At 41.4% G+C, this 25,656-nt stretch overlaps 1 protein-coding gene across 1 annotated transcript in view; it reads right to left on the reverse strand.

Annotated features, from left to right (window-relative positions):
- Positions 1-25,656, reverse strand: part of LOC128756470 (corticotropin-releasing factor receptor 1-like) — a 69,589-nt gene that overhangs the window by 41,242 nt on the left and 2,691 nt on the right. The window contains exons 2-4 of the mRNA XM_053861018.1: positions 17,658-17,745; positions 15,030-15,089; positions 11,814-11,939 (exon numbers count right to left, since the gene is read on the reverse strand). Coding sequence (XP_053716993.1) covers positions 11,814-11,939; positions 15,030-15,089; positions 17,658-17,745 — 274 coding nt within the window. The remainder of the gene's footprint in view (positions 1-11,813; positions 11,940-15,029; positions 15,090-17,657; positions 17,746-25,656) is intronic.

Here is a 25,656-nt window from a genome sequence, read left to right on the forward strand (position 1 = left end):
TTCCGTCAGTGTTAATGAAACTTTCAAACATGCCAATGAATAAATAATAAACATTTTTGGAGAGAGAATTGTAAAAGGGTTTTTCATCACACAAGACAAAGGACTGTTTGTTTAATGATTTTGAGAATAAAATAGGACAAAATGACAATTTATTGACATTATTTCTAATATTTATTTAACGGCATCGAGGAAATGCGTCCAGGTGGGTCCACAGTTAAAGTCAACTGTTAAGACACAGGAGATACAGCAGACAGATGGCTCAATTTAACCCCTAAATAAAACTGGCAGAGCACTCTGTCAGACACAAGTGGGTTCTACCAGAGACATGAATTTCTCACCTCTACGCTTAGTTAACCATTATATTGAAACATAAACAAATGATCATGTTAGAGACAAGCTCTACTATTAAGTTTCATCATAAAACAGATTCAACAGAGACTGTAGTGTGTCCCACACATTTATCATGATTTTTTTTTTCATATCGTCCAACCCTATAGTGAACATACACATGATTTCTTGATGTGCGTTAAAATTGTTTCCATGCATTTGTCTTCGATTTCTTGAAATTGTATTTTTTCTTGCACTATGATTTCGACAAAGTTGGTATGTCTGTGTGTTTGTCTTCGTTCAAACTTGAAAGGTTACAGGCAGATTTGGATGCAATTTTCAAGAAATAGGCGAAATGGGACAAAGAACAAATCAATCAATCCTGACAGTGATCTGGAACATGGTCAGGATCCAGTTTGGATTTCAATGATACATTGGGAGATTGTGTTGGGGTGGACTGAAGCTACTCGGCAGAGGTTTGTGCTCTTACAAATGTTTTATTTTTACCTTTCATTTATAGACCACAACCATGCAGTTGAGCGGACACAAGTAGCTTGAGCCTTAACAGAGTTTGCTAGTTAAAATAAAAAATTAATACTGACATGACTGTTATACGCATTATTTCTCTGTTGTACTTCGACCTAACCCACAAAACCAAATAGCATCTCAGCACGGCTCATGTCAGCACTGATTCATGGATAAATCCAGTGATAACTGACACCCTGACAAACGCCGACACACAAACAAAAGTGTGATTACAAAGTGATACAAATGTTGCTGCCTCAGTCAAATGATGGAGAAGGAGCTTTAATGAATGAAGAACATGGAATGAACATCATTTTTTAGGCTTTCAGTTCCCAAATGGAAGCATCTCCCTATCTTATCCAAAAATGAGTCTCTAGGATTGAAACCTTATTTTTCTTGGCAGCAGTTTTTCTCCAACTCGGAATTCATCAACACTGCACTAATTTCCTTCTGTATGCTTCTGAGGACACGAAAGGATGAACAGATGAACGGGAGGATAATCACATGCAAACTGACGTTATTTGTAAACAAACCCCAGAACTTTGACTCACAGTATGAATAGTAAGAGAGAGAAAAGAGACTTGACAATAACAACTAGAGTTCTTAGAGACACTGGAGCTGATAAAAGCCCCTCGCCCACAGTGAGCCTCCAAAGCTCTGTTTTTATATATTTATTTACTTTGTCGAAGTGGAATGCAGTGGAAACGAATTACTCAGAGCCTGTTCATCCTTGTCTTTCTCATTTGCTCAGAAGGGAAAAATAAATCATTGTTGTGCGATACCTTGAGATTTTTGTGAGTCGACTCTTCACCGCTCCTGAAAAATGAATCCATCAGTTCCAAAAGATGTTTGTTTGGCATGTCACACTATTCAGCTGATTTACAGGATAAATGAGGCACCATATATAATTCATTTCAGTATATATTGCTTCTTAATAGACTTGTCTCATAGTCATAATTAAATGATCATTTGCAGTTGTGGTTAGTTATGGTTACAATCTGAGTAAACGCATGAACGTGCCCAGAGCCACAATCCTTGAGAGACATTTGTATTCATTATCGGCTCTTTTTTGTGCGATCACGTTGTCCTTATGGCTTGTAAAAAGCCATGCCAAAAATGAATCCCACGCCTCCAGAAAACTGAAGTTTCTCAGAAGAAAGTAACATCGCTGTCAAAATACAAAGGTTTATCTGTCTGTTTTTCCTCACCAGCAACTAATGAAAGCACTTAAAACAGCGATGACCAGAATTTAAAAGTAAACAGTTCGGTCTTCTCCTCACCCCGCAAAATGGTCCAGCTGACATATTGATGGACTAGGGAGGAAAGAGAATGTTTTGCGTACAGAGTCAGGGCTTTTAATGCAGCTGCATTACCCAAATAACATTGTCAAAAAAAAAAAAAAGTAAAAACATTCAGCAATAAAAAAAAATGATGCTGACAAAGAACCACAGCTACTAAGATTCATGACAATGACAGAAGATGGCAGACCTGTGGGGGGAAGTGAGAAGACACTGTTCAAATAAAACACTATGTTATTCATCAAGGAACCATCAGAACACGAGAGTCAGACCTTGAATTCCCTTCAGAAACTTTCCTCCATCTTGTCCCACTTCCTCTCATCTGTTTATTTATTTCCATCCTCTGAGACATTGCACATGGCTTCTTCATTGATATTTTGCATAAAAGCTAGTCAATATTTCTACTTTTATGATGCAGAAAATGAAAAGGAGGAGAGTGGAGAACACTTCTTATAATTTCTGCCTTTTAATTCCTTATTTTTTAGCTTGCTGATTTCTCGTATAGATAGCACTTTTTTTCTCTCTAAACTTGACTTGTGTTTTGTATTCATTTACAGACCTACTGATTGATATTGAAACAAACACACTATTTATTTGTCTTGTGACAAACAACTATTAACAGTACAAATAATAACAACAACAATAATATCTGATATTTAACGGCGTATTGTTTCAGTGTGGCAACATTGTGAAGGACCACGACAGAAACCTAATGACAACCACACTCTGGTTAAACGGTCACTGCATTGACTGGTCAGGTGAAAAGAAAATAATGAGTGAATATAAAGGTAAGGAGGAACCAGAGCAGTGTGATAATAGATGCTCTGTAAGTGGAAATTTTCATTCAGCGTAGGCATAAAAATGAGTGTTCGTTTGGTCAGACGAGAGAAAATATGTTCAGAGGCTGCATCCTCAGATCCACAGTACACAGTTTTGAGCAGCTCAGTTTAGTAAGCAGCTGGAGCTGCCAGGACGGTGGACGCCGTGCCATTGTAGGAAATTATATTTTCAAATCGTGCATCTGACTTCAGTGTGTGATGTGTATATTGTGAAATGTTTCCATACTCTGGATGTTTTTGAGTCCTCATGGTCCCGGAGCATCAGTCATCTCTGGGCAATGACATCATGACACATCGATGCATTAAGCCGACAGTTCAATAGCCCACTGTGTCGACTTGTTGTTGCTGCTCTATTGAAAACAGCAAAATTCTACATTGTCTGACTTTCTATGTTACTGCTTTTAGTGACATTATAACAAACAAAGCTAAATGCAGTCACAATGACTCATTCAGATTATATTACTGTGTCATAAACCAAACAGGAATCTCATCAGGTAAGTGTGATGCATGTGTCATGCATTTAGTCTGTCAGCTGTGTGTGAGTGTTTAGGTTCACTCGTTCTCCCATGATAATTTGGTGTTCACAATATATCACCATCTTCAAAATCATCAAACGGTCACACGATATTTCTGAGAACGCTGCAACCCTCAGAGCTACCATCCCAGTTCAATGACCACGCATGAAAGGTTGCATCAGGACACAGTAGCTTGTTTCTAAAAGCAAGGTATTGATAGAAAATCAATGTTAAGTAAAATTGAGTTCAGCCAAATGTCACTGTCTCCGTGACCCCTAGGATTATTTAGTGCCCACCCGAGAGCTGGAACAGTACACAAACATGTCAAGTCTGGACTGGAGGCCCTTCCCAAATCTTGGAATCGAGCACTTTAATAACTTAACTGGTGGATCATTTACTGAACACATATGTCGGCCCGCTGTTTGCATTTTCTTTACAAGTGGTAACCCTCCGCATCTGATTCCTCAAGAGAAGAGCCTTACATTTTAATGGTTATTTAGCTACTGCGCCTATGTGACATAAGTGAGTGCACCTATCGTGAAAACTGGTTTGTTGACTGATTTATCTGTCTTTTCTCTGACTGAACCTCCAGACTCAAGACATATTTGCACCAGATTGGATCTGACTTGTTATTTTACGACAATGCCGGTACAGTTTTGTCATTGTGTATGTCTTTCAATGAATGCTTTCATGAAAATTGTGTGGGGAAACACCCCTTGAGTGAATGAAGAAAGGTGAAGGAGTCGCAGAAAGTTTCCAAGCTTACAGCAGGGACTCAGTGACAGAGCTCACAGATACCAGAGAGTGAAGTTGTTGTCACCAGAGAGTGAAGTCAGCGCAGGACAGCTGCTCTAGCCAAGAAGCCTCAGTGACGCCTCCCGAGCGAAGTGTTCGAGGCATGTCTCACTGGGAGGAGGCTGAAGCAGGAGCAGGTTTCTAGAAGGAAGGAAGTCCTCCGCTTCAGCTGCTGCCCCCGCGATCCCATTTCCCATAAGCGTTGGGAAATAGCCGAATGGCAGTCAATAAAATGAAACGATGTGCGTGAAGTCGGTACATTACGTGACCTGTGACTTTTAAACACAAGTTATGTGGTTAACATTCACAATGCACCACAATCTCAGCAGTAATGACGGCAATTAAGAGCGATCGCACCTAATGACAGTCATCATCAAGCTTGTGGTGAGGATTGTAGCTGAGCCGGTCTGAATGTGCAAATGATCTGCGCAACACACCTAGGTATGCATGAGTCACCAACACCTGCTTTTGTGCCTTCAGCTTGTTTGGCATTATAAAACCATTGGATGAGTTTGATGAAACAATTTCAGATGGCAATAGTTGTCTGTGTAAAAGAGCTGGATGTGAATGGCGCGACACAAAAAGCAGTGCTGCTTTTTCATCCTCCTGTGACCTCGCTCGAATGAAGCATTTCATAATTATTAATGAGCCACAGAAGCTGACGTTGACGCCATTCATCCTGAGTCACAGCTTGTTTTGAGGGAGAGTAAACAACATTCTGCCTCTTTTGCTGCCTGTGCTCCGGATGGGCTTTTATTTTTATTTATTTATTTGTTTTTTTTTTGTTTTTTTTTAAGAGATTAGGTTAATCCTGGAGGGAAATGAAGCTTGCGGTGTCAAATTACCGGTGAAAGCAGAATGAATCACTGCAGACTCTCTCTCCGGTGCATGACAGTCCTCTGAGGGTTTGAGACTTTAAATTACCAACAAATACATTCGCTTTCGTCGGCCAAATTAGCCTAATTGTGTTTACTGTAGGTCCCTGGGTGCCGTTAGCTCCAGCTCCTGAGTGCTGCCGCATCCTGAACAGAGGCAGAGCCATCTGATGAGAATCATCTAGTCCAGAGTCTGACTACAGGTTCGATATTTACCTGACACACATCGAGGAAGTCATTGAGCTACAACTTTGCTAATTTGACAGAATGCTAACTTCACATTTTTTTTCACCCTGGAGCTTAGTGTGTCACATCAACAACACATCTGTAGTACACGTGCCACCTTAAAATACAGCGTGATAACGGAAACCAAACACATCCTTACATGCATTGAAATTGACATTGCATCTCATATGTGCCTTTAATGGTCTCTGTAAGTGGTCCCTCAAGATTTCCCTCCACTTTGATCTGAGAGCAGCGCACCGTTGGCGCAGATGTTCCAACTGCACCTTCATGATGCTGGACTAAAAGCTGGTGAAAAGCTGCTTCCGCTGTTTAGTATCTAGTCCATTACTGACAATCTTTTTCTGTTGATATGTTTTTAGTGCATTTCTACATATTTCACTTCAGTGTTGGTGATAAATGACTTCTTATTTTACCCGCACATATATTTTAAGCTTTTAAGAGAAGTTACACTGTTATTATTAACATTCTTGGACGATGGGAGGAAACTCGAGTGCCTAGAATAAACCCACACTGGCACGGAGAGAAGACAGAAACTCGACAGAATGCGTGTTCCACCACAGAGCAAAGACTTGCATCAAGTAATGGACTTGTATTTAAACAGTTACACATTAGCTGAGGGATCATGTACTATCATAAATACATATTCAGATGTCGATAAGCCTAGCATTTGCCTAGAATATTATTATTCATAATAGAGTACTGATTAGCGTTTTGTTAAGCCTGATTATATTTTAACCTGGAATGGGTTCAGAAGGTTCACTCCAAAAAAACACCATCATTACCGAAGTAATTAGTTTTTATTTATTTATTTATTTATTTTTCCTTTATCCTTATGTAACACCTGAGTTAGCCATTGAGTGAATATTTCCTATAACTTTCCACTATTTCATATCAAACTTCTTAAAGAGCAAGGTTGAAGCAGCTGCTGCGAGTGGATAAAGAAGGGTGTTCACCAACCATGCCAGCAGGCAACTGTGTCCAATTCGCTCGCTTTTGTAATGAAATATTTGAATTATTATTGACTTACATTTTTAAATTATAATGTGAAATTGTCTTTTTTGCATCTTTGTTGAGCCAACTTAAATTTTGTTGTTGTTATGAACAAAGCTTGTTATTTTGAATTGAAAATAATAGAAATGAATGTGATGACATTTGAATGTTTTCTCTACATTAGTATGTTAGCCTCCAGACGATAGAATAATTCATAAAAAAACACTTGAATAATTCATTACTTGAGAGATACTAAACACCGTCTCTACACACAGTCATGCAATAATAATAATAACGTTCCCTGAAACCACGCTGCGACAGAAACGTTTTCGTCTTAATCTATAGCGCACCTCTTCACCAAAAAGATCACAATTTATTTCATTCATCTGAGGACATAACTTGCTGTTGACGCATACATACATCACAGGTCCCATGAGCAACATCACGCCATTTTAATGAGATTGAAAAACAGCGGGTTAAAGAGCTATTCTAATAAGCAGTTCCATTTTTTACAGTGGCTTTCAATGCCCAGACAGATTGTTCATCTTGTACTGTTCTGTTGTTTTGATCCCAGTGGTAAGTAGAAATACAATCGATATAAAGGGTTGGTGGGAGTAGCAGTTACATTTCCGTCCAAAGGTGCGGAACTGTTATGAAAACCAAACTGTTATCTGGTTTCTGGACTTCATTAGACTTAAAAGAAAACACCTAAATTTAATTATAACATGGTTAAGACACAACATAAATATTAGTTAATACACATTTCCCACACTGATGTGGATGTTATGGTAAAAACAGAAAAGATTTTGGGGACACAATGCTTTAATAAAATGTAAATAAACTCCACTGTATTTATGGCCCTAGCTCAGTTACAAGCTACAGTAGCTGTTGGCAACATCGATGAGTCTAAGCAATGCAACAAATGTATTGCTCTCAACACGAGGTACAAATTCAGAGAACAAATCAAAGTACAATTTTGCATCTTTGAAATTTTTCATAATGTTTTTCTACCTTTTAAAACAGTACCGCAGCGACTCCACACATTACTCCCTGTAACGGTAAGAGCATTTTAACCTATCTGACTCCAAGATCTATTGATTGACTTGCACTTAACAATAAAGTCAGCAAATGTGGTTCAGGACAATTGGTACCGTGATCAGTAAAACAGATGACCTCCCATTAGCCACCCCATCCTTCGTGCGTGGACGACCCGCATCATCAAATATACAGCAAAAAAGTTGTAGTAGCTGCGGCTGACGTGAGGAGCACCAGCGGTAATAAATCATTCATAGCTACATACCGGAGCATATATAAATACATTCAGACACAAAACCTCCAATCACGCACGTGCGCTGTAGGGCCAGTCGCTGAAGTCAAGTCCACCAGACAAGTTAGGTCAGGGAGAAGAGATGTAATTTCTCCATGTTCCGACAGCAATATTCCATTGGCTTGGCAAATATTAATGAGACAAGTTTGAGTCCGAAGCTTCTGGGCGTTTGGAACGATGATGTGGTGCCATTAGCAGCGCAGGGATGGACCTACAAGGCACTTCCTCTTGGTGGCAACATTGCAGGGATGTTTTGAACTCAGCAACTTAAACGCACAGCATTAAATGAACAGCCACCACAATTTATGAATGAATGATGCTTTTCCATGATCATATTGATGGTTCTATTGATGGACGTGAGAGTGAGAGGGATGAGGGTCATAACACTGCGGCGACGTCAAAGTGCTACCTGCAGTAGTGTACAGTAATTCCACCATATATTATCTGGTTAGAAAAAAAGTTTGATTTTCTACTACCATATACTTGGCCATACAGTTATTCGTGTAAACTTATTTAAATAGGGAGTAGGGCCTGGTGGCTTCTAACCTAAGTGTGTTTTGGGTCCTAACAAACGCACAAGCAGTGCTTCATGCTAACCGAAGAGCATGCAGAGCGACTGAAGAACTAAGACGAGATAGTTATGCATCAACTCGTCTGCCATCAGGGAAGAGCATATTTCATTATGGAGTTGTGGTGGCATGTTCTTTAAGGCTGGTTTTCCTTGGATTATTGGTAAACTGTGCTTCTACATCCACATCTACGCAGACACCTCACATCCGTTGCAAGTGCAGGAAAGAACTGCATGGTAGTGGATTACAAAGACATGGTTCAGCGTTGGTTTATGACTCTTCAGTATGCGCAAAGTGAGCTTAAACTGATCCCTGATCAGTGATGATCAGCGATGCGTGAACACCTCAGGTTCTGGTTTGGTGTTGCATGCCGGTCCATGTGTGACATGAACACAGTAAAAACAAGCGGTTAGTGTGTAGGCTGACGTTGATTCAGGCTGCACACACGTGCAATCTGCGTAAACAAACTCCAAACAGAACAAATACTTCGTGACAGTCGCGAATGAACTCAGTGAAGCAAATATTTACAGTTTCTAGCTTGTTTTTGCTCAGAATGTGAAGCTGGTTCTGTTCGGTTCAAATCCCAGAGACAGTCCAGTTCAAACTGCAGTGTGGGTCGAGCTGGTGATGGTAAACTGTCTGCAGCTGTCGCAGTATATCTGTGGCCTGCGGAGGACATACGTCTGTGGGTCCTGTGAACCCAAGATATGAGCAGGGAAAAATGAGAGAATGGATATTTATACTCAAATCTTGCGGTACTTGTCTTCCTAGTCAGGTAGGTTTTTATGTGAGCGAAGTGGGTCAAGCCAGAACCCCAAGTGTGACCGCAGATGACAACTTGATAGGCCCTGCGTCAACTCTCGCTCACCCCTGTCACATCATCTCTGGCTAATGGACGCTACCGCCGCAATGTCTCACACCCCACTGTATTATTAGTGATGCAGGGTGTTCAGTGGGATTCTGTCGGGTTTGTTACCTGCCTGGGCCTTAGTCACCATCTATGAATCCAGCGCGCTTCTTCGGCCAGTACATTCCACCATCTGCCACTGCGGCGTTCTTATGCCGCATCCAAGTCACCGCCAGACGCAGAGTAACGTGGCGTTTAAATGAAAGCACATGATTTAAACATGAGAGTGATGCATAATTGACGTCAGCTTCCCGGGCTGTTTGTCCCAGACCATCTGAAACCCCCCAAAGAACTTCAACAATTAACAGGTTCGAATACAACATGTTTTAGTGTTGAGTTTTCATGTGTGTGACTATGACACTCATGTTATCATTTATCATGTGTGTCTGTCAGCAAATGATCTCCTACCTACAGCATTAAGTCAATGCATTTAAACATCAAACGGTTGCATAAATACTTGATATAATGATATTTACGGACAAGTAACACGAGACGTGAGAGAAATTCAAACGCATATACAGTATGGAGTATGTACTCCTGTAAAGCAGGATTGAAATATGATCAAGCCCAACTAACTGGTACAGTGGACAAAGAGGGACTGCCACACCTATGATACACACACCTAGTGACGAGCCATGGAACTGCATCCTGCAGGCTGAAAATGGGCCACGGGCCATGAGTTTGAGAACCCTGTTCAAGATGATGCTGAGGTGGTCTTCATACTATTCATTGTAGTTGTCATTGAGTCCTTATAGCTGTTGTCATAATGGTTGCTGAAGTTCACAGCCTCAGCCACAGTGACTATTGCTACAGTTGTAATGATTGTGGTGGTGGCTTCTGTGCTTGCCAAAGCTGTTTTATATTGATGCTAGAGTGACAGAAATGAATTCAATAATCGTGTTTATTGTTACTTTCAAGTCAAGGTTGCTATAACTTGTCGTTGTTGTCATAAGTGAAGCAGGTTTGCTATCAAACACATCTCAATGTGCCAATGTTAGTTAAAGTTCAAAAAAACATTTGAGGACTTGATTCGTTTTTATGAGGTGAAACTATCTCGCACTTTCATCTACACATTCTTACAGCTCCTATCCACAAAACCCAGTGTTCTTCTTTACAAGGCCTGTTGCTTCTCTGGCATCCCTGAGGGATCAATATAGTCTTCAGTTCATATTTAATGTTCATATTATTTTATTACTCCAAGGATCAAAACCCTGAACTTCTGCAGACTCAAAGTCCATAAACAACTTTCAAGAGATTATCATCAAAGTTTCTGTTTTGGATCAGTAGCAGGCATTCGTCTGTTTCTGCTTTATTGACTAACAGATTTCACTTTAATAAAAGCCATACAAAACACCAAATTAGAAACAAATTGTTCTAAATATTAGTAAATGGAACTCTCATTGGATGGCAGTTTCACACACTGGTAAAGATTCCATTGTCCGCACACTGTAAAAATCCAACCAAATAAAAAACATGCTTCATGCTGTTACTCAGATTTGATCAGACTCCGGTATGTGTCCTGAAAATGTGTCCGTTTATCATCCATTCATTCATGTGTATCCATGCATCGTTTGTTCTTCCCACGATTTGTTCTTCCCATTATTTATCCACCCAATTACAAAATTGGATCTTGTGATTTGGAAGTATTAACACATTTACAGGAGCTTGTCTTATTTTCCCGCTTCGGCCAACGTGAATATCAAAAATTGACAAAAACAGAACGCACCAAACATTTGTCTGTGAGTGAGGAAATGAAATGTTTAAGCCATCACAATAGTATGGCATTGTTTTGCTTTCAGTCTGAAATCATAAATGTGTCTCAGTTAAGCTGCAATAAAAAAAAATGGGGGAAGGAGAATTACATTCCAAAGACACACACACACACACGCATGATTGTATCTTTGTGGGGACCGCTCATTGACATGATGCTTTCCCCAGCCTCTCACCCTAACCATCCAAAACGAATAACTAACTTTAACCCTGACACCGACTCCAACTATAATGGCCCAGTAATGACCCCTCTTCATCCTCAAATTGAGGCTTAGATTTGTGAGGTCCAGCCAAATGGTTCCCACACAGGCAAAAGGAGTTGTGAAGAATTGTTCTCCACAAATGAGGATCAAGCAGCTACACATAGAACCTGGACAGTTAGCAAAGCCCAAATAGGAGGAGTCAGAACAACTACACAATTTGCCTTTGAAGGCCTGAAGGTCATGTTCAAGGTCAATGATATTACTAATGCATTGCACAGCTGTGATCAGAGGAAACATTGCTTTTAATCATTGCATGTTAAACAAATGAAACAGATTCCGTTGTTTCTGGCTTTAATTGACTGAAATCACAGATTAATGAGCTGATATCGTTCCGTCTTTCAAGTACCGCCCGACACACACGAGCGTCTTTCATCCTGCTCCTTCATCCTCAGCTGCTGTCCTACTTTGTGTACACACTTTTTTCACACATCACTCTAATTTGTATTCTCATGCTAATTTCTCTGCACACAATTATGTAAACAGGAAACGCTCTGGGGGTGTAGAGATGGGCGGCTGGGGGGGGCGGGGATGCTGTTGTTTTTGGCCCCCGCATGTGTGTGGACTTACTGGTGGTGTTGTATCTGACGCCGTAGAACATCTCTGGACAGGGTCTTGACACCAGCTGACCTGCTCCGCTTCTGGGCCAGCAGGTGCCGATGCCGTCGATGGAAGTGTCGCAGTATGGGCCTGATCCTACGACGTGAGGACATAAATGTCACATGTACATTCCTGGCATGCTTCAGCACCACATATAGCCTAGGAGGACATTCTGGTGATGCCCTAGCTGCATCTGGCACTAAATTCTGGAGCTTCTGAACCATCGGCTCCCTCGTGGTTGAAGAGTATTTAAGTGCAGATGGAGCTGCCGGACGATAGCAGGGACACAGACAACTGTTCTTCCATAGTACATATACAGTATATCAGGATTTTAATAAGAATTTTGAGGTGTCATGTGACTACCGAAAACCATGACTTTCCCCAAAACATAACAGCATCACTTTTTGGCTGATTAATGTTATAAATAAATGGGGAAAAATACATTTCAGATGGAACAATAACATGTGCTGTTTACTGGGGTCCACTGCTACACGATTCCGCCTACTGGTGTGGATTGCTGCCAACTTACCCACCCTCCAACAGAGCAGATCCGTCAATACTGGACAATACTGACAAAATTCCTTCTCCTTCTCAAAGGAACTAATAGGATTGTGGATCCTTTAGAGCACTGGTGCTCATTACGTCGGTCACAATCAACCGGTCGATGGGCGAGACAGAGTTGGTAGATCACAGAGCCATGCGTCATACACGCAAGACCGGATTGCCCTGTGCATCTCGGCGCTTTCGAAATAACAAGCAAGTTCAATCGTAAGTTGATGAAGCGCTCAGCATGTCAGGTTCAGTCACTCTCAACAATGAACTCGGTTACAGTGACTGGAACAGTTCCCATGATGCCCTGCAGCCCAGTCAACCAACCAGGATGGTTGATCAGTAAAATAGGGAATATACAGAGAAACAAGCTTTATGTCGCCAAGATGGAGCCTTGTCATATCAGACTAATGAAAGGTGTTTTATTTGCCTTAAAGCAAAGTATAACCAACTCCACAGCGTCCCTGCAGCTCCGCCGCCACAGTCTGGCTTAGCTTAGTCTCAGCAGAGAAGTGACTGGGGCGAAAACAGCACATTGGGGCGCTTGATGTGATGTTCTGAGTTCGTTTTCATCACCAGTCTCCATGCTGGACCTCGTTTTCCAAACCTGTCAGAAGCAATGTCACATATCCTTGTGCATTTTCAAGCTGGTACTTTGAAATCTCTGACCTTCCTACGACGCAGCCTGTATCGCTGCTTTTGGACCAGCAAAAGAAAGCACTGTGTAACCATGCAACCTCCAGTTTTGAGAGAGTGAGGCTAAATAAAGTCATATTCCTCTGTACTATTGAACAAAAATAGTTAAGGTTTAATGAAATTTTCAGCACCTTGAAGATGCCTTGCATATTGTCTCTCAGGCGCCACAATTCACTCTGTTTTGAACCCTTTCTGACTGTGATATTCTGAAGATTTTGATTCTTTTTCTGTTTCCTCTCTTTTTGTCACTTTTTTCACTGAGTTTCTCTTCAGGTCGGTATAAACGTACTGGCCAGATTCTGACATCAAACACCTCATTAATGAATGGAATCCACCTGGCCATTTAAATTCCAGTCTGCACATTATAGTTAACCATCAACCCGCTGCCTTCTTTTCCCTTGGCCCCTGGTTTCCTTTGCAGCTGTCATCTTGTTATTTACAGCACTTAAGGCCCTGAATGCCCGTTGTTTGTGTGTCTGCCTCTTAAGTGCCAATGTGTGAACCCAAGATTCTTCGCATGTGTGTGCTTCCACTACATCTTATTGACAGCTTACATATCGCCTTGTTCCATTTTTACTCAGAACTTGTGTTTCAATTGGTTTCCAAGGCTCATTGCTGGAGTGACAAACGGGACCCCATTGAATTCCTATGGAAATCTGACTTTATGTATTTGTATGCTCAAGCAAGTGTGTACGAATGAAGACACCCCCTTAAGAACAGAACAGCACCTGATCTCTACGACTCCACTTGACATCCCAAAAACAAATTCTCATTTCAGACTTGGGTGGAGCAAGATCATTTCATTTTGTACTTGTTGTCTCAGGCTCACTACATCACTTAGCATGTGCCTCCACTGTGAATCTGAAGTTTTCTTTGAAGACTTTATTAATAGTTGTCGTTGCCGATCCAGAGCCGTGCAACTCATGATTCTTTTAAAAGTAAGATGAAGAAACTTTAGTGACGTCTGTTCACAAGACCTGTGGGCAAAGGGGATCTGTACTCACCACAATCTCTATCGCCAATGCTAACCATCTGGAAATGGACTAACATCGTTCCTACACATGTTAAGGGGACAATTCATCTTGCTAAAAATGTAGAGAGCCATTTTCACTCTGTACTCTGAGCAGCATCTGATTCGGACTCTGATTCAGATACGGTTTTGTCAGATTGACAAATATCTGCTCAGACTTTTTCAAGTTGACACAGAGACAAAGACTCTATCGACAGTACGAATGACATCGCTGGCTATGATTTATAACTGCTTGAGAAGAGGGAGCTGCACTGTGTTCCTTTTCTGTTGGGATGGAAGATGTAAACTGTGATTTAAAATACGGATGAATCTATCACAGCATATTGTTGACAACATTGTTTTTAAAAATATCGATCGCATCTGAATAGTCACCCATTTGGGGAATGAGCCACAAAATAAGTCAGTCCCTTTTAAAGGAAAATCTTTGCTGAGACCCTCATAAGCAAAATACTCCACCGAGAGCAAGTCTCACCAGGTGTAAACGACAGAAATGCAGCGAAAGAATTGCTCTTGGTGGCATTTTAAAAGGTCATCAAACATGACAATATTCACATTTTATTACTGTTCGGGCAACATGAGCACCAAAGTGGGTTCAACTTTGGACCAATCGTATCAGGAGGCGGTATCACTGATGTGATCTTTTAAGTTATCTCAGTCACTCATATGAGTTTGATCTGAGCAAAAGATGAAACAAACGTGGGTTTCATGAATATTTCATAAAAGAAACTACAATTCTCCACTAGGGTCCAATATCAGCAGCGGATGAGGGGGACCTTCATCAAGCTGAGCAGGAGCTGTGGTGCGGTGAGAGATGGAACAGTTGCAAGATAATATAAATTTCACTGTGTGAGATGTGGTATGATAGAGTTCATCTCAGAAAGAAAACGAAGGGCGCAGAAGTCTGGACTCACCGCTCCACTGAGCCGAGGCGTTGATCTGGCTCTGGTTCCACGCGGCCAGCAGGGTGTGAACTGCAACCAGAAGGCAGAATCTCATCAATCAGCTCACCTGAGTCCTGTGTTTGGGCACTTACGGGGACATGGCACAAACTCATTAAGCACAGATTAACAGCTGAGGAAGGTGAGAGCTAAAGGTCACCGGTAAACATTACTGACAGACCTTTCCCTGAGCAATAACAGGGCCTTGACGGGAATATGAGTCTCCACAAGCCCCCAGGTCAACTGATTCTTTCTATATGCACTCAGGAAAATTGAGATGTGGAAATGAGGGCCGCAGGTGACAGGTGCATCCTCCCAAGATTTCTGGGGATTTATTTCATTACACTAATAATTTTAAGTCCTGTGTGTGAGCGGCAACAATATAAATCATGCTCTTGCTGTTTCTGAACCTTGACACACTCTGAATACGGGTCAGTGCTAAATTATTTTATACTGATGCAGTATTCAAATCTTGTGAAAAAAGAAAAGAGCTTCCATTTGTCTGTGGCAGGGGGTCCCCCGAGCGCTTAGCGAAGATCTTTAGAATTGACCCCCAACCCTTAAGTTGCAGACAAATATCACATTGCAGAGAAATCAATGTGAGTGATGGAGAAAACATCAGACACACACTTGTTTTAATTATTTCCCTTAGCATATTGATTTCTGTGACTTGGAGGCTGTAAATCTAAGAATCTCCTTTTTTAATTGAAATCCTATGACCTACTCACGAGTCACAGATGATGATCGATGTTTTAGCCTCAACCGTCATCACCAGTGTCTCCATGAACACGAGCTCAGTGATCGTCGGTAATGATCAAGCTTTGAGTGAATAAAGTAAATCTATGTTTCTTCCAAGTTTTACCAGTTATCACGACTAATTCGCTTGCATTCATTTACACTTTGCCTGACTCTCATCACCTGCCTCTGCACTCCCACAGCACCCCTGAGCCCTATTCAGGTGTTCCATCTCCTCTTTCATGCTTATTTACCAGATTAGCTAGTGCCATCCTGCCCAGTGTCCAGTATCGGTTATCTTGCCTGCCTGTTCTTAGAAAACCTGATCCATAGATTTATCCTTACACATGCATGGGATGCTTATTGTACTGCCACATTCCCACCAGTACACAGCCCGATGGGACTGCAGCTTTATTTTTTCTTTTAACATACAGATTAGATTAGACTTTACGTCAACACTATAAACAATGAGGAAATGTATGAACATATTTAACATTTTAAGAACAAGTAAAACAGAAACCACCTAATCCACCTAATTCATCCTCCATAAGTCTCATTTGTACGAAACCATCATATTTTCATGTGCAAATAACCTAAATATAACAAAAGGTAAACAACATCACTCGGGTAAAGAGCATTCTTGCAACATAAACTATTCAATAAACACATAAGTTAATAATATATCATTTTAACTGGAGTTCTTTTTTTTTCGGTCAAATGAAAATTGAAAACTTAACTATATTGAACAGAAAAGAACCTGCTTAACTAGTTGCCATCCTGTTTAGTTCTCCAGCTTTGGTTATGTCGCCGTCTTAGAATACCTGATCATGTGCCTTGACCCTGCTTTCTGCCTCTTCTCCTTCTGGATATTTCCTCCCGGTCTGGACTGTTATTCCGGTATTGCTGACCCCTTGCTCATGACCTGGATTCTGTGCACTGCTTGTCCCTTCCAACTTGCCAGACTGTCGGACTGATCTACCTGTTGCTGACAATGGACTGAATAAAGACTTTGATTTTGATCATGCTTGTCTGAGACGGCTTCCTTGCCATTTCAGAAAGTTTAGGAAGATTTTTCTTTCAAATGTAAAATACACAGCAGGTAGTTAAGTAAAAGTACCGGTAATAGTAGGTGAGACAAAGAACAAATCTGAAATTCAGGAAAAGGTGTAAACAACACCAGACCACAAGCAAGCAAGAAAGACAGCCAGAATCCTGAGAAGACGCCTTGTCATCGAAAAGCGTCCTGCTGGTAGATTGATTTTCAACAGCTTTAATCACTATTAATTACGGCAATCAAAAGCCGATGATTAATTAACACTTTGCTTAATTACATGAAGCGCATGATTTTCACAAAGAAAATAACTTTTTTGTCACAAGTAAATAATTTACCTGGTGTGGAAGCTCATACACTGAGCCACCTGAGATTTTGTCAGCTTTCTAACCACAGAGCTGAAACAGCAGACATCCAACCCAGTGGTGCCTCTGCCTGGCAACTGGCATTGGCTGGAGGATGACTGGATCTTACTGAAGAAAAGAAGTAGTGTTTCTTATGCCCTGGAAGAGCGGTCACCACGGTTATTGTCATGCGTGTAGACTGTCCTGCTGCGTGGCGTTCAGGGGACCAGAGATGTCTCTGACACACACTCTACACCGTATTTTATCTCTCCAATGTGGGTCCTTGGAAAATGAAATTCCCCCTGGTGAATTAGATGAAGTGACTAACAATACTGTTGACTTCTGGTAATGGATATATCAACAAATCTCTAATGAAAATGAGAAAAACCAATTGGGGGTATTTATTAATCGTTGAGGTGTTCAGCACAGAGCTGTGTGTGTGTGTGTGAGTGGTAGCGTGTGTCTCCTTACTTGACACGTTCCCTGTGAGCATCATCAGAGCTTCACATGTCAACTCAGCAAAGGAGGCGGCTGGCAGGAGGCTTACGATGGTCCACACCTGTGAGCAGAGAGAGGTCACAACAGGTCAGCGCAGATTAACGCTCCATCATGCATGATCATTGATAGAGCCATCACTCACGTGATGACCTTTTTAATCTAACCACCAGGTGCATGTGAGCTGTGTTTCCATGCGTTGGAGATGAAGGTAAAACATATTTCTGACCCTTCGGTGAACCATCCGAGGTCAAGTTGACCAGGTGCGTAACACGTTCACACGACACATGATTCGACGACGTCATGATTCTGCTTTTATTTTGGTCACGTGAGTCCTGTTTTGTTTTCTCCCTCATTTCTTCCTGTTCCTGTGGCACACGGCTGGAGCCAACCAACCCCTGATCACCTGAGTACAAGAGCACCTGGACTCCAGCAACGTGGGCCAGATCGACTCCTCTAGTTCCTGTGATCGACTCCTCTAGTTGCTGTGATCGACTCCTCTAGTTGCTGTGATCGACTCCTATTGTTCCCTGTTATCGACTCCTCTAGTTCCTGTGATCGACTCCTCTAGTTCCTGTGATCGACTCCTCTAGTTCCTGTGATCGACTCCTATTGTTCCCTGTGATCAACTCCTATTGTTCCCTATGATCGACTCCTCTAGTTCCTGTGATCGACTCCTATTGTTCCCTGTGATCGACTCCTCTAGTTCCTGTGATCGACTCCTCTAGTTCCTGTGATCGACTCCTATTGTTCCCTGTGATCGACTCCTCTAGTTCCCTGTGATTTAAGTTCGTTTGATTCTCCCGGTTCTGTGACTCTTTCCGTTGGACTCTCATTCAGTTCCCGGTGGTAAATTGGCTCTCCTCGTTCGTTCTCTCGTTCTGTGTGCCAGCTAGCTTATTTTGATTACTCTGTCTTAAACCCTGGTGCCTGAGTTAGAGTTTAGTTCCTTCTTCCTGTTTCCGTGTGTTTCCTGGTTTCTTTTGTGATTATCTGTTCTTTGTGCTTTCGTCTCTCCGTTCCCAGATTTAAGTTGGTTTGTTTCTCCCGGTTCGGTGACGCTTTCTGTTGTGATTTTGTTGTTTAATGATTAAAATATTATTTTTGACTCGCTCCTGCCTCCTGTGACTTTCACCACTCCACTTGAGTCCCGCTCCACGCCTTGACCCGTAACAGTTGTCTTCAGCTTCTGAACTGTCTGATTCTGTCCTTCCACCACTTGACTACACTTTAACATCAAGTCCTACGATAGTGCCGCTACTCGTCCCTTTACCTTCAATTTGTTCCGTTTCATGTCTTGTGTTGTTCATGAGCAAAATGTATGAAACTTAAAAGATGTAGAACATGAATTATAATGCTGCACAGTAAATTATCATTTAGTCGAACATCACAGAAGCTTCAGTTCAAGACGTTTACACAATCTCATATGGTTCACTATTCCCTTCGCAGGGTCACCTTCATATGGAACATATCACAGCTACTCACTGGAAGAAAACCCTGCAGGTGCAAGGAGAGCATGCAAGATCCACACTGAAATTGTTGCCTCAAGTTGGATTTGACCCTGCGACTTTCTTGCTTTGAGGCTGTATTGTGAGTATTACCCAAAACTCCAGCAAAAAAACAGAAAAATACATTTTTCTATTGTGCCAATATAAAATGTTGAGTTGCAGGCCAGGGTCCAAGAAAATAAATATTAATTCAAATATCATGTTACTTCATTTCACTATATTGTATCAGTACATTCAGGCCACTACAGTGATATTTGATAAAAGAATAAATATTTTAAATGCTGCTACAGACAATATTACAAGACAATGCTTGATGCTAGTACCTTCTGTGTACTAGACTTCTTTTATTGATGCTGTTCATTCCGCTGTTGAACTGTGAAATTGAACTGAAGGTCTAACTAGACTAAGTTCACAACAATAAACTCATGCTCATGCACACCATCAAGTTTCTTTTTGTTATTCTTTCCTTTGGTTTTTTTTCCACTTAAAATGCTTTTTGAAAAAAATCTTATATATATATATATAATCTATCAAAAAAAATCCCCACCAGTACAGGGACAGCAGCTTTATTTTTTTTTCTTTCAACGGTACGGATTAGATTAGACGAGATATGGCATGTTCAGGGTCTTGTGGATATATACCAATACTATAAAAAAATGAAGAAATACATTAAAATATTTCACATTTTAAGAGCAAAAGTAGAACAGAAAATGTATCCACCAAATGTCCATCACTTCAAACATCTACTCTCATTCCTATGAAAATCATTTCACATAGCCAAAACATATACCAAAAGTTCACCAACTCTTTATAGCATTTCAACAGTTTTGATATTGAGGTCATGTTTGGCATATGGGTGGCTGATATGGCAAAAATATCATATCATAATGTGTTTTATTATGAAATCACAATGTTATCACAATTTTACATGTAAGCACAGCTTTTTTCCAACATGGGCAAATACCCTAAATATAAAACAACATCACTCGGGTAAAGAGCAACATAAAAGACGGCTTTCAATAAACACAAGTTGATAAAATATCAGTGAAGACGAGACTATTTGCTTTCATCAGCACTTCATTTTAACTGGAAGTGCATCAAAACACTCAATTGCTCTTTTCATCTTTTTTCCGTCAAATGCAAATGTAACTGTATTGAACAGAAAAGATCAGAACATATTACTATTCCATCAGTTTTCATCTTCTACAAAGTAGATAGGAAGCTACAGGACGTTCGCACGGAAAACCATTTCGTCAACTTTATCTGACTTGCATTGGTAAAGGTTGGCGTGCACTTTCTTACTTACCTTCTGTTGCAATATTTTTTTTAGCTTTGTAGAGTTTGCTTTCTTTGACATTAATTCGCTCAGATTGATTCATAACAGTAATAACTTAATAACCGGTCAGACAAGGAATACTCCATCGTTCTGCCGAGACAGTGAGTGGTTCATGTTAAAAAAAAAAAAAAGAAGTTGTGTTTTTGATCGGCTTGTTTGCTCTGACGGTGAGTGTGTGGCTAGACAACAAGTGGAGAGTCAGTGAAGCACGTCACTATAGATCTATAGTTTATAGAATGAGACAGAGGCGATCCATAGTGTCTTTTCACTTAGGCAGATTGTGAACATGTTCGATTTGTTCATGATCTAATATCGTCATATAGACAACCCTAGTTCGGCGTGATAAAAGGGCAATGTGGAATTGGTGATCTCAATCCAACCCAGATCACAGCATTATTATTATTATTATTTGTTTTTTGTTTTTTTCTGGGTCACAGGTTGTTCTGTGTGTGATCCTGACGGTGGCTCCCCAAGGCAGATCAGTTAAGAACCACTGCCATCAGCTGACCAAGTCTCAGTGGTGAACACTTTGAACCAGTGTGGAATCAGGACAGTGAACAGACAGGAGTGAGATGAACTTCTGGCAACTGTTACTGAGCAAGACCTGGTTTTCAGATTTGAACATGAGCAGGACATAAACCTGATAGTGTTGTGGTACAGAAGCCTGTACAGGGCCAGAAAAGGAGAACAGCTAGAAATTTTCTTCCATTCATCAGGATATTTGGGCAGATAAACATGTGGATCTGTATGTAATATCTGGAAAATGATTTCTTTAAAAGATTTATTCACGTAAGCCACAATCTTTAGAGGCTCCAGTTAACAGACTTGGTAAAGGACACTGTTCTGCAGTTAAAAGAACACAACACTCTCACTGTGACTAAACATGGAATGTGTTGTAGCTGCAGTCAGCAGGAAGGGAAGTGTTTGTGACTCAAACCTGTGTTCAGCTGCTCTCACAAAAACCTTTCAAATTGAATTTCATGAGGCCAGAGACATCATGGTTTACGACGTGTAACATGTTTCTTTCATCGTCCAGCCAAGATGAATCCACAGAGCCGCTGAATTTAACCGATGAACCAGTGAGCAAGGGAAAAAAAAAAGGGTGACGCGCCAACGGCTGCAGAAGCGTGAGCAGAGTGCTGCGTTAGTGACTCAACATACATGATGTAAAATCACAGTTTCTCTCCCTCCTGCTGCCTCCTCACATGAAGCCTCCTCATCCTCATACTTGGGGAATTGATGTGAAACACTCAGTGCCCTTGAGCAGATGCATCTATGAAGGATCGCCATCTAACGCGCCGCTGCTAATTCGGATGCTTTGTTATCACCCAGCGACGCTTTCATGTTTACAGATGGAAAGATTCAGCTGAATATAAAGCCAGAGTCTTGAATGGATGTGATTTTCACTTCAAAATACTTCTGCCTGCGTCCTTAGTCTCATTTGCATGTGTGCGTGTGAGTGAGTATTTGTGTGTGTGCCGTGTGAATAATACACGCAGTCATTAAATAAACTTCAGCTGGCAGGATCCCATACAGAAACGGCACTTGCATGCCATTTGGTTTGTTCCATCATCATCATCATCACCGTCACCAAACACAAAAATTTGGTCCGACACGCTGCTTCGCCTGGACCATGATAGATAAGCATCGTCCAGATGATGGTTCCAGCAGTCACATGTGCAAGACCATCTGGGGCATTTCCATGGCTCTTAGGAAGGTTCATCATCTGTGTCATGAGCCACTTCTGGGCATCCTGAGGGGACAATCATTTCCTTTGGGTACAGCAGCAGAGAGGATCATGCCAGTGCTTGTGTACGCAAAAATAAAAAGACAATAACTACTATTACACACAGATCATTTACATAATGGTCACGCATCGTACAGCTAAAAAGAGATTGGCATCAAGATATGAACTCAGCTGGATGTGAAAGTCCACCCGAAGAGATGCAGAGACGTTTGGTTAAGCTTCTCTCAATAATACTGGAAATACTGAAAAGCTGTGAGTGAGAGCAGAGCAAACAGGAGTTGATATTTTGGCAGCTTGGTAAAAGCGCCATTTCTCGTCATGGCATTTTACATTTTTGTTAAGAAATGATGACCCAACCTGACCTTGGGATTTTGTGGATGAAACTGGGACGCTCACTTAAACACCAAACAACAGTCACACTGGACTTGACACCCGATCAGTTGTCCCTCACACAACACCAGCTGTAGTCCTCCATCACAGGCTCCATCTCTGGGGTTCTTCACTCACGCGCTAATCCATTTTTAGTAGACATTCTGACATAAATCCCACACTATTAGTCAAGGGGTGGTGTACTGTAAGAGAAGATGAGTTTGGCGATAGTGAGGGTCCTGGAGCACAATTATCAAACCAATATACAGACAGAAACATCATAAACAGGTGCTGTTCATCTGTGATGCCTTTTGCACTGAGTGTACTGTCTGCACTGTGTCGACCTCCAGGAGGCCCCATTGAACCAACGGCAGCACCGCTCCCTGAATAACCAGGTACAGCTAAATGTCAGCAGTTTGCTCCGTACTTGCTCTCATAATTGACCCTGAAAAACGTTGCGTCCGTCGGCCCTCGGGTCCTTAAGGTCCCGGTGGATGCCGGCGGGCAGCTACTGTTACCTGTAAACTCTCTTTAAATAAAACATCCAATCAATAATGCATCAGTGCCAGTAAACCACTCACTTTACTTCACAAGAAAATCTAGGCAAGCTTTGGTTTTTGAATGGTCTTTGGTTTCTTGATTCTCAAGTGTCATCCTGAGACTCGATGAGTCGTTCGGGGGTGCACATCACAGCTGTGACTTCTCATGCAAAAATGAATACAGTGTATTCATCATCTATTGGCTTGAAAGTAGGAGTGGGACTCACAGAACAGAATCGTATTTGCCACACGAAGCTCGTGTTGCTTTAATTTTAGACCATTATATTCAGGACAACCTGACACCCAGAGATATGGGCTACAGAAACCCTGCATCCCTGACTAAAAAATAAAAACCACATAGTTAAAATGGACTATATGGACACGGGGGCACCGACATAGTTCCGCAAAGTAACTACCTGGCTCACTTCCTTCCGCATCCAACTCAGCCTGCCTCTACCTACCCTTTTACCGGTGTGGATGTTCTAGCAAGAAGCACAAAACGTGTCTAGTTGATGCTTCAATCCGGACGGAAGTGGGCAGGCTACTTATTTTCCAGAACCGCAGCATTCTGTTGTGCGTCCATCTTTGCTTTTAGGATCCACATACCTGCTTCATTTTGTTTGGAATGGTCTTTCTGCTGAGATCATTGCATTTTACTGCATTACTGCATTTTAGACTCGGAAGTTTGAATAAACAAGATCTGAATCAAAGCATGTGTGAGGCTGTTTCATGAGTAATTCCATTCACATTAGCAAAGCTAACGACAAAGTAGCCCATATCTATTCACTGATTTAGAGTTTGTTGAAAGTGTTTTGACGGTTGCTTTTTCACGTTGATAACAAATATCTTATGGACTGTATGTCGATCATGTTAATTTGGAGTTCATTGAATGTTTTTGAATATCTTGAGTTCATGCATGGTTTCAACAGATTCTATCTACCAGTCCATGATCTTGATTTAATCCCGTTCTGCAGCTCTTTTCATTATCCTTCATGTTTCCATCTCCGGTGAAGCAATAATAGCTATTAGCAGAGCTGGTGTTTATCACGTGACAGTTCATGACACAAGATTGCTGAGTGAAGAGGCGTACAAGGATGCGCTTGTGAGCCGGTAAAAGAATTGATTTGAACAACTAAAAACACTGGGTAATCCACACACGTGTGTTGTAATAAAATATCAATATTTGCCGTCATTGTATTGAATGTTTAGAGCACAACAATACTGTATATAATATATATAGACATACTGTATATAATATTGTACATTGTATATAAACGTATATAAATATGTTTTTTTTTACCCCCAAGAATGCTGTTCTAAGTGTTTAATTTTCAGTGTTGAACTCAAAAGGGATTCAACAGAGTTGGAACATTATGGAAAAGGATTTGGTATTTAGTATTGGAGCACACAGAACTAATAATTTGTTCTGGCAGCTATCACTCGGGTCAAACAAAGTTGTGTAATATAAGGTATTCAGGCTTTTACTCTGAAGTCCAGCTGATGGGGGGATTGCAACGAAATTAACCCAGAACAGATAGAAAGATGAATCATGAGTTCTTTTTGACGGGGGTCTCTGACCTGAGCGGGTCAATGATATATGAGTGAGGAGGCTGTAGGGGGCGAGGATCGCAGAGAGGAGGGACAGCACTTAAATCACAACAATGGCGTCTCAAATAGCAGGTGGGAAGGGAGGGAGGGGCCGGAAAGATTCTTTACTATTCCTGGAGCTGCAGCTTTCTCACATGATGGTGGGAGAGAAATGGAGTGATTCACCTCAGGCATCTGGATCCACATCAGCAGGAATCTGTGGCTCTCTCAAGAGTGAAACGGGCGACTCCTGCTGTTGAGAACCACAGAGCCTCTCATCACACGCTTTTTGCTTGCTACAGTCTAACTAATGTGGGGGTCAGACACTGGATTCTACAGAACAGGTATCACGGATGTCCCAATCTTCCTTGCTCTGGCCTTGCTCATTGACTTCAATCCAAAACAGCGAGCTATGTTTACAGTTTTGTTCGGTTATTTTTCTGTCTTCCCCACACTTCCTGTCAATGGTATCAGAAGTGAAATGGTCATCATCGGGTCAATCCCATGTGATGGGCTCATAGGAATGATTCAAGCTTTGCTGGTGGAGCCATTCACCAATTCCTATGGAAATGTATTTTCACTGTACAAAGAAGAGAGATTTGGCCGTACACTCTGACTGGGAGGCGGATGGGAACCACCACCCATCATGTTATCACTGAATGTCAGGGTCCTGTGACATGGCTGAGCAGCAAAATAAGAGTCACTTTTTTTGTGCAGGGCTGTCAGACATCACCTGTAGCATACCGAGCTCATTTTTAATGTGTGAAGGACTCACCGCATTAATTAAACACTATATGTTGGAGCCAAGAGATGCTGCAGCTGGAGGGGGCTGTGATGGAGGAGACTTCTATGACATTATCTTCTTTTGCTCAAGGCTGCTCACATGATG

Source organism: Synchiropus splendidus, chromosome 1 (assembly GCF_027744825.2).
Source record: "Synchiropus splendidus isolate RoL2022-P1 chromosome 1, RoL_Sspl_1.0, whole genome shotgun sequence".
NCBI classification, from domain to species: domain Eukaryota; kingdom Metazoa; phylum Chordata; class Actinopteri; order Syngnathiformes; family Callionymidae; genus Synchiropus; species Synchiropus splendidus.